At 46.8% G+C, this 19211-nt stretch overlaps 1 protein-coding gene across 1 annotated transcript in view; it reads right to left on the reverse strand.

Annotated features, from left to right (window-relative positions):
- Positions 1–19211, reverse strand: part of insra (insulin receptor a) — a 51831-nt gene that overhangs the window by 27098 nt on the left and 5522 nt on the right. The window contains exon 2 of the mRNA XM_062530569.1: positions 16509–17057. Within this exon, the coding sequence (XP_062386553.1) occupies positions 16509–17057 (549 nt within the window). The remainder of the gene's footprint in view (positions 1–16508; positions 17058–19211) is intronic.

Consider the following 19211-nt stretch of genomic DNA (forward strand, 5'->3'; position numbering starts at 1 on the left):
TGAGATGCTACTTCCTACACTTTTTCCTGTGCGGGTTCATTTTCTTCAAATTCACTATGGCGCTTCTTGACCATTCATTAAAACAGGAGGTGAATTTGCGGTGGCCTCCCACTGCTGATGGATATTGGGAGTGTCAAGGCAAAAAAAAAAGATGGTGCTTTCTACGTTGTGCAACGGGTGAGCATGTGTTAATTGCCAGTAATTCCCCCAAAAGCTCAGAGGTAGTGCTGTGAGGTCAGGCCACACAGCCTAACACCCCGTCTCCCTGTGTTCGTCCCCTCATCTGATCTGACAGGCTGTAGCCAGCTCACCACCCACTTGCCTTTACATGGGGCTGTGTGTGTGTGTGTGTGTGTGTGTGTGTGTGTGTGTGTATGTGTGTGTGTGTGTGTGTGTGTGTGTGTGTGTGTGTGTGTGTGTGTGTGTGTGTGTGTGTGTATGTGTGTGTGTGTGCTTGCATTTGTGTTTGTAACTGCCTCAGGCAATGCAAGCAAGCAAGAGGTGAAAGGGGGAGGTGGGGCCCCTCATTGAGGGATCGAAGAAATTCCACCTGAACAAAATGGAGACACACACACACACACTCACATCTAAACAAGGCAATGTTTTATCTTGTGTGTGCGCATGATATTGCTTTAGGTGTGAGGCATAGAACATGGCAATCCTGTACACGCACACACACACACACACACACACACACACACACACACACACACACACACACACACACACACACACACACACACACACACACACACACACACACACACACACACACACACACACACACACACACACACACACACACACACACACACACACACACTCACATCTAAACAAGGCAATGTTTTATCTTGTGTGTGCGCATGATATTGCTTTAGGTGTGAGGCATAGAACATGGCAATCCTGTACACGCACACACACACACACACACACACACACACACACACACACACACACACACACACACACACACACACACACACACACACACACACACACACACACACACACACACACACACACACACACACACACACACACACACACACACACACACACACACACACACACACACACACACACACACACACACACACTCATAGACTCCACACTCATGCGCACTTGCGCATGTGACTCCTGATCCCGGAGGAGAGACTCCAGTCCGGAGCACAGCGGCAGCCCCTGATCCACCCTCAACCTTAACCAATGTGTTTGCTGGCTGCAGAAGGTAGCCATTCAATGGCCTCTCCCAGCTCTGAAGGGGAGAAGCTCGGCCTTAACCCTTTGTGTGTCACAGAGCTGGAAAGAAGAGACCAATCGGGTGAGGGTGAGAGTCAGCGCTACAGAGAGAGAGACAGAGACCGAGAGTGTGAGAGAGAGAGTGTGTGAGAGAGACAGAGCGAGAGAGCTAGAGAGAGAGACAGAGACAGAGAGTGTGAGAGAGAGAGTGGGAGAGAGACAGAGTAAGAGAGCTAGAGAGAGAGACAGAGACCGAGAGTGTGTGAGAGAGAGAGAGAGAGAGAGTGTGAGAGAGACAGAGCGAGAGCTAGAAGGAGGGAGGGGAGAAAGGGAGGAAGAAGAGAAAGAGTTATGGCGCGCATAGGCAACAGAGCCCACTGCGAAGAGTGTGCAGACAGACGCTCCTCCTCCTCTCCGAGCTGGGCCCGAATGCACACTACATTCCAGCAGCAGATATGGAAACAAGGCTACGGAGTGAGTGTGGCACAGAGCGGGGGAATCTGCCTCAGGTCCCCTCCCCTCCCCTCCCCTCCCCTCCCCTCCCCTCAAGCCTTGGAGGAGCATGCGCTGCCGTAAGCGATGGCCAATACTGATCACACCACGCCACAGTCCTCACTGTTGCTCTGTGTGTGTGTGTCTGTATTTGTGGGTATTTTTGTGTGTGTGCATTTCCTGGGCATCTTGTCCATGCTCCCAAATTAGGCTCAAACACATACACACAACATGCACAAACACAAACGGGTATGGAGATAAATCCAGCCCAGATCTACTCTCTATTATTTCCAAATGGAAGGAGATTGTGCAACCTTGCACATCGCTAGAATCTGGAGAAATCAATCACTGTTGTCATTTCTTATTTGCCAACTGTAAACGTGACGCAAATGAACACACACACAAAATACATTGGGTATATTACTGGTTCCCTTTTGTCATTAACTGTAAACGTGACGCAAATCAACACATAAAAATACATTTGGCATATTACTGGTTCAACACCACATACAATTGTTGGATGCTGGTTGGACAGCTGCAACATCTTCACCATAATTAGGTTTGGAAATTTGGAAAGGCACTTCAAATTAATGTTATAATTGCCTTCACATAACGACACAAGACTGGGGATTAATCAAGTTTTATTTTCAATTATGAATTCCAACAAATTAAGATAAAGGGATAAGATTGCACTCATTTTGCAGTGATACCCTCAGTTTGTCTTATAAGTTATAAATCCTGCACATCCTTCTGCAGTGGAGTACTTTTCCCAAAAGCCCCAAATCAGTGCTCAGCCAGCCAGGCTGTTGAATGCTTAGTTCATCTCAAGCCAGGGTAACGGAAAGAGAACCTTTGGTCAACACTTTGGTTTCAAGGGGTCCAAGGAGGAATAACAAAACAACATGCATGATGTTCCCAAGAGTCAATGAGTAGCCTAACTATGCTAAAAATTATGATGTCAATATTGACCAAAACAATTTATTGATGATTTTTTACCATAACCGAGCATTTCCACTTGAGGGAAAAACATTTAGACTATGCCTGAATTCATGCCACACTTGTAGAATTCACTACTGCTTTCTTAACAACTAGACTAATGTTCATAACAACCTGCTGCAGACAAGTTGATGGCAGGACAGGTTTTTATTCAAATGCATTGATCTAACCCTAAAAAGCATCAGAAAAATGCCAGTAAAGACACATTCATGAGGAGGAGCTTATTTTAAACGGTAACAGATAAACTGAGTACAGCAATTAAACTACAGTAATCTAATAGTCTGAACTTGTAACAGGTTACTCCCAACACAGGTCATGGGGAAAAAAGGAAATGCAGTGCTTAAGACTTTATGAGAGTTTTTAAGGCATATTTTCTCAAGATTACATGTGTATGGTACATAGGAAGGGACGGTCTAAGACTGTGAAAAAGACATGACATGACATGACAAAAAATAAATTAAAACACCTGCTACTGCCTGGGAGCATTTTCCTTCACAAAGCCTCCACACTTGATTTTGCAACATGCCTTCACATGTGTTTTTTTTTTAGAAATTGCTATTCAAGTCCATGCAATTACGTAATTGCACCGTTTGCAATTAATCATTTCTCCTTGTGTGACAGACAGTGAAACTCATGTAACTGGAGTGAGTATGTACTGTATGCACATCAACCAGAAGTGGCCCAAAAAGGCGAAATCTGATTTTCAAAAAGTATACCGCCAATAAAATCGCAATATCGGTCAGAAAAAGACTATACGGTTCTAAATCATAACGTAAACAAGACCATCAGAAGAGCTGCAGAACAATCAGCCATCTGCCACACTAGGTGCATTCTAATGCATGATATCAGTGGCAGTGGAACAGCGCAAGGCCTGTGATGGAGGCCGAGAGGGTGAGGGTGGGACCGAGGAGGAGGAGGAGGAGGAGCGAGGGGCAGAGGGAAGCACGGGGGCCGTTTGGGCTGCATCTCTCCCACCGGTGTCAGGCCCCTGGGTCATGTGAGCGAGGACAGAAACAACAATGGGCTCTTCTCATGGAGTGGGTTAAAACGCACTCGTCCTCGCTTGTGCCCTCGCCACAAGCTCTCTCTTTTTTTTGAAGGTTGGCAGCCTCGAATGACCCCGCTAAGGGCACGATCACCCACTGACCAGCCAGCTCGCATTCCGCAGCCAGTGGGGCTGTTGTGTTGCTGGTCGCAGGTTGAAGGGAAGTTGGAATGGATAAGGGGAGGTGGAGGTGCAAGTGTGGGAGACATGCGTTTTCCTTCAAACGTGCACTTGCTTCAGGGGCCAGGTGGTGTATCCATCCCTACCCCGCAGGACCTCCGGAATGGCCTCCCGAGTACAGAAGCGTGAAAATGCTCTTTCAGGTTCATTCAGGGTCAATTAGTGCAGCTCTGGCCTGTGAATACAGCCTCATTTGTCAGAGATGCATGAGCTTATATGCGAAACCGCCGCGCCGAGTGAATGACATTCCTGTCCCCCAAGCTAACAGGCTTTCATCAATACAGGCATGATTGCCATTCATCAGAGAGAGAGAGAGAGAGAGAGAGAGAGAGAGAGGGAGGGAAAGTGTTGTGATTTGAAGTTATTGTGTTTTGTGTTGGTGTGTTTTGTGGCGTGTTGCGCTTTCTTCCAGCTTTCTTGTGGCACCATGGTTTACTTCAAGGTCTTCATTCTGCGGAAGTGACTCATTCACATGCTGCAAAGTGCAAAGATGCCATGAAGCCAAATGGGAAGAATGGAGACAGAAAACTCAAGAGCCTTCTCATCTTAATACAGAAGTTCACACAGCGATCAAAAAGAGAAGTAACAAAAGACAGTGCTTGAATGCTGGGCGCATAAGCTAAACAAGGTGCAGCGGAGGACAATTAGAGAGAGATTAATTCTTTCTGCCATACAACCACCCTCTCATCTCCCAACAAGCCCCACAACAGGAAACCATAGTCATCCCAACATGGAATGCCTGCAGAAAATACCTGATGAGACAACATAATCGATTTGATCATTCATCTGAATTATTGTGTCTTAGGATAAAAACTGACCTCCAGGTGCCATGAATTGATCCCATGTGAACTCATGTTTAAAAAAAAGTCAGAAACTAAACTTGGAATTATTATCTAAGCATTATTTAAAGGGAGGAAAACACCAGAGGGTCAGTAGCGGTCTTTCGAGTAACCCTACAATCCTCAATACCTCAACTGGCTGCGTACATTTTCAAGATTTGTGCCTCTTGCGGGCTCTGGCGCGAGAGAGACCCCTCTATGAAGCTATGTTCAGTCCCTCGCTCATAAGATAACACAACTCCAAGACCTTTTGCGAATGCCAAATGGAATGTGGTGGAGCGCTGGTTGGCAATTTAAATTCCATGCGCGTGACGGGGCAGTGTGCCGTCGCTTATAAATAAAAGGAGGAGAGGAGAGGGAAAAAAAAAACTAACGAGAGCTGGCAAGTTGCATATGAGAGTACAGGAGCCGCTGCCAATGGTTCTTCTCCCCGTTCCGATGATCAAAAGATGATTTCTTTTTTTTTTTTACAAAGTTGTAAAATGAGTTAGAAAAACAACGATTACAGTTTACAACCTCGGAACAGCAGAGCGCTTGTTTGGTTCCCACTCCTTCTCAACACCGCCTCGGGATGAGTTTGCCTCTCTCTCTCTATCTCGCTCTTTTTTTTTGTAAATACGCACTGAGAGGGGATGTCAGAGAATCAGACATGGGACAGCATCGTTCAGTCAGGCTACTTCCGTCTCAGACAGGAAGGGTCAATGTACTCTAGCCACAAAAGGATTACCTCATCTCCTTTAGTACATTCAGTACATTCCGAACAGCACTAACTTTCAGGCAGGCGTTTCCTTTACTTTACATGAAGGAAGAGGTCAGACGCTTTGCTCACTGCTTATAGCATGTGCGTCAGCCGGCCTCTTAACTCACTGCATGTGCCGTCAGGAGTGCAAAGTCATAGATCCAAGGAATAAATGTGTAAGAAGAACACATGCAGGTAACTCATGGGTGGGACGCAAGGGAAGGAGGGAGCTGAATTTGTGCATGTAATGGTGAGAAAGTGTGCATGACTTCAGAGTTCCTCGTCACCTGATCATCAGGACCTTGTCATCGCATTGACTATGAGGAGGCCAAGTCTATACGTGAACTGCTTAGGAAGTGTAGAAAGAGGTGGGCCATGTGGATATTAGGGCTGGGGACTAATATATATATATATTACAATATGATTTAAAGAATGGAACAGGTGAACAGCACAAAGTGACTGCATGACTGCTCTTTGTGTGCTCTTTTTTAAAATATATATTTTGGGGCTTTTTGCCTTTGTTTCGATAAGACATTGAAGTGTCCGGAAGTGAGTGGGGGAGAGAGAGAGCGAAAGAAAGAGAGAGAGGGGGAGAGAGAGGGAGAGAGAGAGAGAGAGAGAGAGAGAGAGATGGGGTGGGATCGGTATATGACTGTAGGTTGGATTAGATACACGAGTCCCCGTGGGCAATTGGAGCCCTACATGACATAGCCTGTTGCACCACAGTGTCCCCTCATGTGTTCTTTTCAGGGGTTCTGCCCGTACTCAGACTGGACAGTGAAGAGGGGCAGGAAACGAGCCGGAGAACCAGGAGGTGCCTGCGGGTCGGATTTGAACTTGGGTCATCCTGTGCTCTTATGACTTGATGAATCCGAAGCAAGTTCCCCTTTTACTGCTATTATAGGTATTGGCACGACTGCTTCTGCATTCCAAAATAGCCTCTTAAATCATCTCAGTGTGCATGTTTACATGACTGGATGGATATCCTGCCATCTTACCTTCATACCTTCCACCGTAGTGGAAATTCAATTAAACGTTTTCATTCAATCCTTTGTTTTCCGTCAATCATTTCACTAATTCGCTCAACTTAGGAACAGTTTCACAGCCCTCGCTGTTCACTCTCTCTGCTTATAAAATCAACAGACAAACAGTTTGACAGACAATGTTAGATAAACTCATACAGAGCAGACAAAAATGGAGGTTTGCTGCAATGAATAAAGTATGCCACTGAGATGACAATAAAGAGGGATAACTACAAACCCACTACCTCTACACTGCCTAGTATACAAGGCCATGACTTGTATACTAGGCAGTGTAGAGGTAGTGGGTTTGTAGTGGGTATAACCCACTTCACCACAGTGAGGATTCTGACTGTATGAAACTATCACCCACTCATTTCCCAACCCCTTGCTGAATGATATTGTGCGTTTGCTTGACTGACAAGGCCACTGCAGCACCTTGCTTATGATACACAAGGCCAAAGCTTGAGGAACTACTAATGATCGATTCAACTAACAAGAATTCACTTTTATTGCTGTTGCGGAGAGGTTCTGAGGGTGATGGTAGGGATGGAAGGGGGGGGGGGGGGGGGGGGTCGTGTAGTACTCTAACCGGGGTGAGCTTCTCTGCTCATTTCCCTGGCAACAGCACGTGGCCTGCCCCTGACGCAGAGGGAGCGAGGACGAGCCGATCCCGGTGCCTGCAGCCTCGGTAAACACTTTCATTAGCCAGCCAGCCAGCCATAATGAAGCCAAAACACAAACAGCGCCGTGACTCATCGTGTTGTTGTTATTGTCCCCCACGCCCCCCCCCCCCCACACACACCACTCCCTCCCCTTTTAAAAAGGTAGAAGCGCACCCTTCGTAAATTACTGGATATCCAATTTACTCTCCATATTCTTCATCACACAATGCACGCACACACACACACACACTTTTGCCATTTCTGAGGCGGATGCGCAGCGCTCACTAGTCTTCATGAAGGAAGAGAGAATGAGCGAGGGTCAACTTGACGCATGAGTGGGGGTCAACCTGACGCACCAGTGACGCACGCCCAGTCCCCAATTTCCCCATTATGAAAAACATAAACAGCTCTCTCTGTCCCCCACCTCCCCACTGCTGTCCTTCAAAACACTCTCTCCACGCACGCTTCCTGTTTGTCCCTCTCTGACTAATGTTTTGACGGCATTACATAACAAAAAAAAAAAAACACATTTTAAAATGTTTTACAAAATTGAAAACTATTTAACAGTACAAACAGAAGACCACCGTGTCTGTTGAGAAAGTAACTGTAGTACTGTAGCAGTAAGCTAGTGCTTGAAGTGGGATATGAGGATGCATTTTGTTTAGGTTCGTTGTTGTAAGAGCTGTAGGCTTTGATGGCGTTCACACCCCAAAAACTCTCTGGGTCAACAGTGGGTCAAATTCCTCACAGAACACAGGAGAGATAACAGCAGCAACATCCTCCTAAGAAACGTACATACACTCACACTCCGCACTCCCGACTAGGGAACTTTGACACACACCACCCCGCCTCATCCAGTCACTCCACCTGCCACAGTCGCTTCGTTTCCTCAGAATGAACCATGAATTCATTTTTTTTGTTTCAGTAGCCATCAAACAGTTTGAATTACACTTCTGTGTAACAGTTTTGGGCGTGACAGAGAGACAGCTTGAAAGACAGAGGGACAGAGTGTCCATGTGTGTGAGAGAGAGAGAGAGAGAGAGAGAGAGAGAGAGAGAGAGAGAGAGAGAGAGAGAGAGAGTGTGAGCGTGTGTGTGCGTCAAAGAGTGCATGTTTGTTTGTGTGTGTGTGTGTGTTGGGGGTGGGGGGGCAACAGAGTTTAAGGCAGTGAAGAAATGCTTGTCTGCTGAGGTTTAATGAATGCCTTGCATGTCTGGGATTCCAGAGGCAGGGCAGGGACAGAGCAGCGAGCGGCCGAGAGCAGCTTACACTCCCTGCTCCTGTGAGCCGGTCTGCCAGAGCCATGAAGTCAGCAACACGGCTGCACCAGCACCAGCAGCAATAGCAGCAGCAACAGCAGCGGAGGCAGCCAGGCAGCCAGTCTAAGCACTGCCACTGGAGGACAGAGACTATGGCTGAGGACAGAAATGCTCCATAATTTGCTTAATACCAAATTGGTCCACCCAGTCCCCTGGTTTTTCCGCTCAGAGGTGCTAGCGAGGGGGAAGCCAGACAGCCGTCATTCAACCCGAAATAAGTCAAATAACCATTCCAATGATTCTGAAGCTGATTAGTTGAGGCCAATTAAGCTATAAAAAAAAACTTGCATAGTTCACCTTTAACAGCACAATGGATAGATACGCCAAACAGACATCTCTGAGACACTGGTAGTGGTGCTTTATATGGCACGCAGCAGGCTATGTGGAGTGAACAAACTATGGGTTACCTATGGGCAACTTACAGTGCCTAGCTTTTACCCATAGCTTTTACCATTGACTTGGCATTGATGGGGGTTCAAACAAACCTCGACTCCAGCTAAATAGACTGCACGGTCATTATTGGCTGTTTCACAGAAGCTAGACAGGCCATTTATTTTTCTATCACTGCAATTTCACTTTCAAAAAAAGCCATTGGATGGTAATTGATAAGCAAGCGGACCTATACACTATTAATCACTCAATGCATCAATGTGCAACACACAATGATAATGGTACTACTGATAGCACTGATTGTGTTAAAGCATTATTGATTGATGGTAATGTGCAGGAAAGGATTGTGTAAACAAAATGGCTGGGGGGGGGGGGGGAGAAAGCAACAGAGCAAGAGAACACTGCCCATCCTGGACCTAATGATCCAACTTCCCCAGTTCATAAGGGGTCCGCTGTCCCTTTTAAAGAGCGTGTGAAAACAAACGCATCCGGTTCAGGGTGGCGGAACGCTGGGGCAAGGGGGGGCGACGCACGCTGGCATTGTTTGGGCGTCTGTGCATGTTTATGCTTCTTTCTGGAGTCCTCCGGTGGCCGCTTCTCCATCTGACAGTGTTCCTGTCGAGGAAGAGGCATGAGTATGTGTGTGTGTGTGCTGGGGGGGGGGGGGGGGCGCTGTGGGGTTGGTGTGAGCACGGCTCGGCAAGTGTGCTGGCTCGATGTCAGGAGGTGCGGTCGCTGCGCGGGGGTCCTCGGATCGCTCCCCGAGGGCTCATTCATCAGCCGCGAGAAGGAAGCTGTCGCACAATTCCGGGAAACAATCGGAGATGGCCGTCCTGTGAAGTTTGGCAGGAGCCATTGTTCCCGCTGAGCTTGAATTGGAAGCAGAGTTTCCTCTAGTGCCGGAGCTATGCGAGGGCCTGAGGGGGTCAGAAAGCCAAGCATCCCTCCACTGACACCGACACACACACACACACACACCTCCTGCTTCCCACCCCACCCACCCCCTGTCCTCAAATAGTGACCTATCCTTCCGTTGGGAACGATCTGTGCGTGCCCAACCAGTGTGAACAGAGCAGTGTTACTACCAGTTACCTAGCAGCAGGAAACAATGGTCACCCCCCCCCCCCATCCATTAGAACACTGACACATACACACATAACATACACTGATCACATGCGAGCCTTGGGCCTGGCTGCGTGTCGCCGTGTGAACCACTGAAACAGCTCTGCCGCTGGCGGCCCTGAGTGTCTGCGCCGGATGAGGCCACAAGTGTGACGTCCAGGGGGTTTAAATTTGGACTTTGACAAAAGAGCTCAAACAAGAACCCTCCCAAAGGTCCTTATCTGACGCTAAAACAGTCCAACACACACAAACACACACACACACACACACAAACAAACACACACGACTGACAAGCACGCAACCACAAGTTGAAAAATATCTCTCTCTCTCTCTCTCTTTTTTTTTTTTAATTAAATCTCTGAAAAGTATTTCCCTGCGCCAAACTAGAGTTGCATGATTTGGGAAAAAAATATCTAATTGCAATTTTTCTGACAGACATTTCAAATTTTACTTGCACTTCTGATTAGTGTGCATGTCTAATGCATGTAAAGCACAGCACTTTAGGTAGGTTAGCTTCACTGTCTGTCACACACAAACACGCTCATGTGTTTGTGTGTTTGCGCATTAACTTGTGTGTGTGTGACAGAGAGTGAAGCTCACAGCACTCCAGTTAGGTGAGCTTCACTGTTTGTCACACAAGGAGGGTGACATGAATATAGCAATCCTAGATGTGACAAGATTAACCAATGGGGCAGAGTTGCAAGCCTAATTGCAGCCTTTGCGAATAGCTCAATACAATTGATTATTTGTGGAGCCCGACTCCTAAACGGTCTACAATGTGGCTTCGACACCAGAGCTCAGTCCCTTCCTGATGCTGAATGCTTGTGGTTGTGTGAGGTCTTATGATGATGGCATATGTTAGGCCCAGTTCCGTTCACTGAAGAGAATTAATTGGATGAAACCGACTAGAGAAAAACAAAAGAAAAAAAAGAAAGAAAAAACAGGGGATGAAAACAAATGAACGGATGAATGAATGGGAGGGGGGTGAATGGAGGGGTGGACGCAAGGGAAAGACACAAGACAGAGAGATGAATTCTGATGAGAGAAATCAATGTAGCCTGATTAAGTTCACTCTGCAAATGCCCACCCTGAAACTGGTCACACCCACATTCTTACCCACTCTTTCCCCAACCAGTCTCCCTCATGTCTTCTCCTTTCTTTCATTCAGTTCATTTGCTCTCTCTCTCTCTCTCTCTGTCTTTCTCTGTCATCATTCAATAACTCTGACTCAAGCCGCTCTCTCTCAACCCTTCACCCCCCCTCCCCCCCCCCCCCCCCCCCAAACCCCCTCCCTCAAACCTCCTTTCAGCTGACGCTTCTAATCTCCCATGAGAGTGGGTAATGAAGATCATTTTATAATGCGAGTGTGTAAAGCGCAAACCCGCTGGGGGAGGCTCCGGTTCATTCATGGCTGGGCTGCAGGCTCGCACAGAAGCCCGGGACCCACCGCTGAGCTCTGAGAGCTGCGGAGCGGCGAGCACACGGACTCAGAGCGACGCCGAAAAAAACAACCAAACAAGGACTTGAAAGTGGGCCAGGGGTTTACCCCAGTTCATTCTGCATGACTCAATATGCAGTCCAGCGCGGCTGTACATTAACACACAATCTCGCTCGCAAAATATGCGTGCATGTACAAACATGCATGCGCAGCGCACTCCCTCTGTTTCACACAAACTACGCCAGCAAACGTACTCTCCAGGACCCTTCACCTGCTCAATCTGCATGGCTTTTTTTTGTTGTCTAAAACGATGCTCTTCCGAAAGTTGGGCTCAGTTGGATTGGAGGGCTCGGACTGAATAATAATAATAATAATAATAATAATAATAATAATAATAATAATAATAGGAGCAGAGTGGTCTTCCCTTTCAATCTGCAGAGTAGGAGTTTGGACAATGCTGATGCTGTTTTCACAAAAGCTCTACACGTGGTGGAAACTTCGGAGATCTACTTGGAGAAAAGGAGCACCGCCACGTCCCGCAGCGAGCCAAAAAAATGAAATGAAAAACGGCGCTGACTGTGACTGATGGAAACTTGCAAATTCACCCCCGCTTCCACCCCACCATAAAAAAAAAAGAAAGAAAGGGAGTTTAGCTGCTGATGCAGCATATTCTATGCTCACAAACGCTTCTGACAAGGGCCCCGCGAGGCTTTCTTCTCGTCTCGCTTACCGACGCGGCCTGATGCCAGACGGCCACCGTTATCTCTTGGTCGCCCCCCCCCCCCCCCACCCCCCCCCCTCTTCCCTCTCCGCTCACTCATGCGTACTTGTGAATCTTCAGACGGAGCACGACATTTCCGCAAAAGAACTACTAATAATACTATCTGAACTCTGTGATCCACGGGGGAGAGCTACATGAGGTTGTCTTGGTCGCGAGGCCAATAGAGGCCCTCTCGCTACTGTGCAGAGGACCCCTGCTGGCCCGCACACTTTTTCCTGGCCACAACAACCGGCGCACAGTTCACGGCAAAGGGACTGAGGAAGGATTGGCTGTAAGGCCTCCTAAAATCAGAGTGGAACTTCAGGTGCTGTGTAGGGCTGGGCAATAAAGCAACCTCTTAAAACGGGACTGCAGTGAAGTTTATGTTGATAACAATAAGCTTAAGACATTTTCATTCAATATACTGTACACAGGTTGAGCAGCCCATTCAGTGTTTTTCCATCGGGAAAAAAAACACAAAGGTGAGGTTTGCTTGTAGGAACAAACGCCAAGTCAGACCAGAAACCATCGATTGCAACACATGACCTGCAACAGCCAATCATTCAGGCCATCAGCTGTATCGCTCAGTTGCACCCTCCACGTCATACAACAATGTGTGTGTGTGTGTGTGTGTGTACCATAATACCGCACTGACTGTGACTCAAATGTAAATGCAAAGAAAATATCATTTTAAAAAAACAAACAAAACAGCAATCGCAGGCCAGTTTGCCAACAAAGCATTTTTTTTTTTTTTTAAGTTTGACAAAATGGAAAGTACACAGTTGGAAAAAACACAATTTACTCATTTATCAAGAGCTGTATAATGCCACTGACTTCACAAGTTTTTACAAAACTTTGTATGGTCATGCATGAAGTAGCTAAACAATTCCAAACACTGATGTGAGTGACTGCAACCCTATGCTTTAGTGAAGTTATAAGCAATTGTCCAAATGCAAAATTGTGCCATTATCTAGGCCTCATCTTCATAATTTAGGATGGTGAACTTCATAAAAATATATGTTTAAAAATAAATAATTGGTCTCTACCATTGACATGAAAAATTTTTTTTTTGTCTCACCCAGGCCTAATGCAATGTATAGTTAGCACATACAGGATCTGTGTAACCACCAATCATGTCACTGCAAATCTACTCGTATTTGGTGTAGACAATTCCCTCCTTGATCTCTTGCTCAAGGGAAAGAAAGTAGAAAGACTAAGAGTGATCAAAGAGCAGCTGACTGGTTGGTAAGTGGATGTTGTGATGCATAGCTGCAAAAGGTTAAGCTTAATCTAATAGGCCCAGCTTAACAAGTGCATCACCACAGGCCCGTTGAGCTAATGAACTAGCCCAATGTGCTAGTGTTTAGCTTCAGCACTAGTAAAAACAGGCTAATGAGGCCGATCTTGGAAGACCTACATTTTCCGTTAGGGAATAAAGGCAGAGGAAATGCCTTCATAAGGTCCTGATATAAAACAAAACCGGGTCCTGGAGCTTTTGTTTACAAAACATATCCCGAAAACCTGTGATTACTGCTGCTGCTGCTGCGGCTGCTGCTGCTGCTGCTGCTGCTTCTGCTGCTCTCTCTCTGTGCCTCTCACACCATCGAGCCAGAGGGGGGGATCAGGTTTCAAGCCGATGCAAATGCTGGCTGAAACAGGACAATAACTGCACAACAACTCTTTAATGCAACCTGCTGAATCTCTGTGGCACCTTCCGCATATTAACCACTGCTGAAGACACACTTGCCACTGTAGTAGATTAGATCGACCAGATATTTTTAGGATTTCAACATCTGAACCTTTATTGTGTTGAACAGTAGTTAATGAAGAAAAATAATAAAAAAAATGTGAACCTACATCACAGAGGCAGTTTGGTGTCATAAGTATGATTCAATATCGGTGTGGCAACCCTCCACCGAGAAATGTGCCAAGCAACAGTCAGACTGTACAGGCTAAATAATGGGACTTACCAAACCTATAGAGGCCTGGAATTGTGTATGAGGAAGCAGTCCTCTGGTGTCATAACTTTAATGCAGTTCCACAGAAGTGCAGGTGGTGTTTGAATGACGGCAGAGTCACACTTATGCTATTTTTGAGATTTGACAATTATAACATTGCTCAAAAAACTAAAACTTGAACACATATATTAATCTTACATCCTGATAACACCTAGCCCTAATTCATAAACAGGTTGAAACGGTGTAAGATGAGAAATAACAAAGCCTAGGGAAGCATTTCTGTCTGTCTATGGGAACTCTTCGAGAACACTGACTGGTCATAAATGTGCATAAACAAAAATGTATTTCAAATTGTTCCATCAAACGTTTTCTATAATAGGCCTGTAGGCGCTCGGTTAGTCGCTGTGATACTTGTGGAGTGTTCAGCTGCTGTTGCCATAGTGCACCTGTACCTCTACAATACCAATTCATAGCACAGAACCGGCAGTGTTGTGCACCAAATTGGAAGATAAACCGTGAAATTTACCCAGACACCATCAGGCCCAACGTGACACCCTGGTCGTTTTCGCCACATAAACCCACAGCATGGGTCTGTGTGTTCTGTGGCTTGACAAGTCGTTCGGTGCAGAGGGCGGCCCAGGAGTCCAAACCACAGAGCCTCCAGCAGCAGCAGCAGCAGCAGCAGCAGCAGCAGACCGCAGGCCCAGCAGCACATCCCAACCCTGCCCTGCCCATCCCTACTTCACATGCCAGCCAGTCAGGACTACAGCACTTGTCCTCTCACCAAACAGGGCTCCAAGCAAATATTAAACTCACAAATATTCTCAGACATACGCACATACTCTCTCTCTCTCACACACACACTCTCAATCTCTCTCTCTCTCTCTCACTCTCTCTCTCACACACACAGACACACACACCCCTCTTCAATGTTGCTTCCTTATCAAATACTAGTCCAGTCTCACATGACTGATATGAGCTACAGTAGCATGTGAGAGGAACTGCTTACTGGGGCAGCAGGAAATGAATACTACCCCCCACCCCCAAGACAAAGTAGCAGTCAAAGCATCTTCTCTCAGGACCTTCAATTCTTTACTGTTATCATCAACGAATATGTGTGGGTGAGTGAGTGAGAGACAGGGCTTTTCCTTTTCTGCACATGGTGAGAAAGTGAAGTCAATTCTGACCCTGGCCTCCTTGAGCTGAAAAATATCATATGCTGGGAGAAACGCCATTAATGAGCGGATACACAGAACTGCAATTTCTTGGGTGGCGCAGTGGCGCAACAGGCTACAGCGCTCATGCCATGAACGGGTCCGAGTGCCCACGGGGACCCAGGTTCGAGTCCGACCTGCGGTCATTTCCCGATCTCACCCTATCTCTCTCCCCCACTTGTTTCCTGTCTCACTCTTCACTGTCCTATGAATAAAGGCAAAAAGGCCCCAAAAATATACTTACAAAAAAAAAAGAAATGCAATTTCTCAGCTGTCGTCAATACCAGATGGCATTAATAGTTTCACCACGATAGAAAGAAACTCACCCTCAAGACATTTTTTGTTATCTTGCTTGTGTGTGTGTGTGTGTGTGTGTGTGTGGGTGGGTGAGTATAGACCATGCCTCGAACTGCGGACACATGAGGCCAAACTAACAGTTAAAAGAACAGTTACATGATGTGTGCTGGCTAGGTTGCGTAAGAGGGCAGACTCCTCATTGATCTGCGAAATTCTTCCGAGTGTTTAAACTTGAGCCAAAACTACTGCTGCTGCTGCTGCTGCTGCTCCCACTGCCACTGCTGCTGGTGTCCGTCAAGGAGACCCATAAGGATTGAGGCCTTAGGCCACCTTGTTAGACATGTTCACAGACGTCATTATCAAACAGCAGATGCAGAGTTTGTGTCATCAAGTTACAGATTACCCCTGTTGCACAGGCTAGGCGGAGTGTGTTTGTGTACACACACACACACACACCTCCACAAATACAAACACTGATACTATGCCATATTCAGGTACAGGGTCCAAGCTCAGCTGACACACAAACTTGGTTTGCATTCTCTGAGCAGACCATACTCGGGACCCTTACAGAGCCGCCAGTGACATCTTAACACTTGGCACTCAAAATATACACATCTCCACTAAATAAATATACATAAAATGATGTGGACTGAGGAGACATTCTGAATTCTAAAAGTACCATCCACGGTCATAAAACAAAGAGAGAACAGAGAAAGAAAGAAAGAAAGAAAGAAAGAAAGAAAGAGATATAAAATGAGAGGAAAATAGGGATATAAAGGATGTTGGTACTACTTACTGCGCTGGCAGTGGCGTAGGGTCCAGCAGCGTTCGCTGAAGTGCATGTTGATGGTGGTCTGCGGGCAGGTGATTTTGCCCTTGACGGTGCCGGGGCAGACGTCGCCACACTCGCGCTCGTTCTTGTTCGCCACGATGTAGTTGTCCTCCACCGTGTCCAGCACCTTGGACCAGTCCAGCGTGGCCAGGTAGCACAGGTCCGGGTTCTTCTCCACGCGCACGGCGCCGCGCGTGATGTTGGTCAGGCTGTGCAGGCCGATCTCCTTCAGCTGCAGCATCTCGAACAGCACCAGCGCGTAGTTGAAGAAGAGGTTGTTGCCCCGGATGACCGTCAGGTTGGGGAAGAGGTCGCTCAGGCTCTCCAGGCCGTAGACGCGGAAGAGCAGCAGGTAGTCGGTGATCATGGTGAGGCGGGGGAAGCTGAGGCCGCGGAAGTCCTCGGGCTTGGTTTTGAACATGAGGAGGATCTTCAGGTGGCCCTCGATCACCGTGCAGTTCTCCAGTAACGCCAGGTCCGTCGTGTTGTTCCGGATGTCTACGCTGGAGCAGACTGGGAGAGAAGATAGCAGAGGGAGTGCGGGGGAAGAAGGGGGGGGGGTTCAGAATTAATTCATGTGACAATGTACAGTACATGAATGAATAAAACAAAGCACTTCGCTTTTTGGCAAAAAAAGACTCTTTTGAGGTATTATATAAATCTGTGAAACAGATCAGAAAAAGAAAGCATGCAAAGAAAGCACTATTAAGTACTAAATAATCCAACTGACTGATTTAGACAGATTCAAATTCTATGAAATTACATATATGCCATATTTGACTAAGCAGAGATGAGGGGGGCAATCAGGCAATAGCATAGCTGCAATAAAAACTTGATGACATGATGTCAAAGGCAGTTTTAAGTAGCCTGGCTCCGCCTGTCTACGTACTTGCAGCATGCAAACTTATGCCATGAAAACCTGCGGCATGTTTAATGTAAACTGACCACTTTACTTAATCACAAGAGATAATTTCCTGTTTGGTTTCCTCTGCCTCTAAGTCATTAAATATCTTATACTGGACAAACACTTGTGAATTGCTATTTTTTTTTTTTTTTTTCAAATGTTGTGAAGATTCCAAAAAGAAGTTTGTGCCTACTTTATAAAGCTTCTGATTTTGGATTTTTCTAATTTGGAGGCCACATAAATGTAGTCGACTCTACAAGTTAGGTTGTCATGTCATGTCCCGTCCATTTTGTGCTATTTTCCATACACTGCCATACCATAGCATGGCTCAAACGACAGCTTCATTGGGCTACAAATCATATAAAACACACAGGTGGCAGCAACTTATGTCCCCAGATAGCCCCACCACATAGACAACCCCAAAGCAGCTCTGGCCTGGAATCAACTGCTCCTCTAGAGTCCCTGCCTTGCGGACGGCTGCTGGTCTGGCCTGGCCCTGAGCGAGCGGCTGGCTGGATGGCTGGCTGGCATGTGATGTAACGAGCCTAACGACGGCAATAAAGCCTCCCTCCTGCCGCTCAGGCATTCCTGCCTGGGCTTAGCACACTAGACCACCAGGCCGGCAGCCACACAGGACCACACCAGACCACCAGACTGCTGCTGCGCTGCAGCTTCAGAGAGGCATGGGGACTTTACACCGGATCTCCATATTAGGCCCCACTACTTACATTGGCTATTGACACTTTACATGGAGAGGAAGATCACTTTACAAACAACTGGAGAAATCTTCAACTAAAGAGACAAAAGGTCACTTTTACATTTTTTTTTTTTTTTTTTTTTTAAATGCATCTAAAAATGTGCATTACAAAGCAATACACATAACTAAGCCGACGCTCAGACACTGACATATGTGTTTTTAAGCACTCAGCCATGCTAAAATGACAACTAATTAAACACAAAGCATTGTGTCTCTATGACCCACTAGGAAAAGGGGACAGTTCCCCCTTAAGGGGAGACGAATCCTGCTGTGCTTGGTCCCTGGTTCCCACGTCGGTTAACATGAATCACACACATGAATGAAGACCCAATAATGTGGAACTTTGATACATGTTCAGTGCCCGCACCAATGAGAGCAGACCGCTGCTTCAGTGCAGCCAGCGTACACACACACACACACACACACACACACACACACACACACACACACACACACACACACACACACACACACACACACACACACACACACACACACACACACACACACACACACACACGTCTGTGCATGTATACACGTACGTGTACACATAATCCAGTGCACACATTAGCAAACACAAGTGCAAACACATGGCTGCCTTGCAGCAGTCTGCGTGTTTACAGCTCCAGCAGGGGTATCCCCACTATGGAGGATTAGGGAATGATCTGAGAGTTTGGGGCATGTCCTGGAAAAACTGTTCGAGACTGGAAAGCTGAACCAAGTATTCGAGAGCGTAAGATCTCTCTGTTGCTCTCTGCACGCTTGCACGCAGTCACACACTCTGTCTCTCTCTCTCTCATACACACAGAAACACACACACACACACACACACACGCTGCCATATTTGCCATCAGTAGGCCTATACACTCTTAGCCAGGAAGATTATTTTTAGCACCACATTGCCAATTGAAAATCTAATACGCTAAACAGGGACAGTGACCAACACTCTGGATCAGCAGCATTGGGGCTGCAGTGCACAAGACAAAGTAGTAGAGGAATGCCAAGC

The sequence above is a fragment of the Sardina pilchardus genome, chromosome 2, assembly GCF_963854185.1.
Source record: "Sardina pilchardus chromosome 2, fSarPil1.1, whole genome shotgun sequence".
NCBI classification, from domain to species: domain Eukaryota; kingdom Metazoa; phylum Chordata; class Actinopteri; order Clupeiformes; family Clupeidae; genus Sardina; species Sardina pilchardus.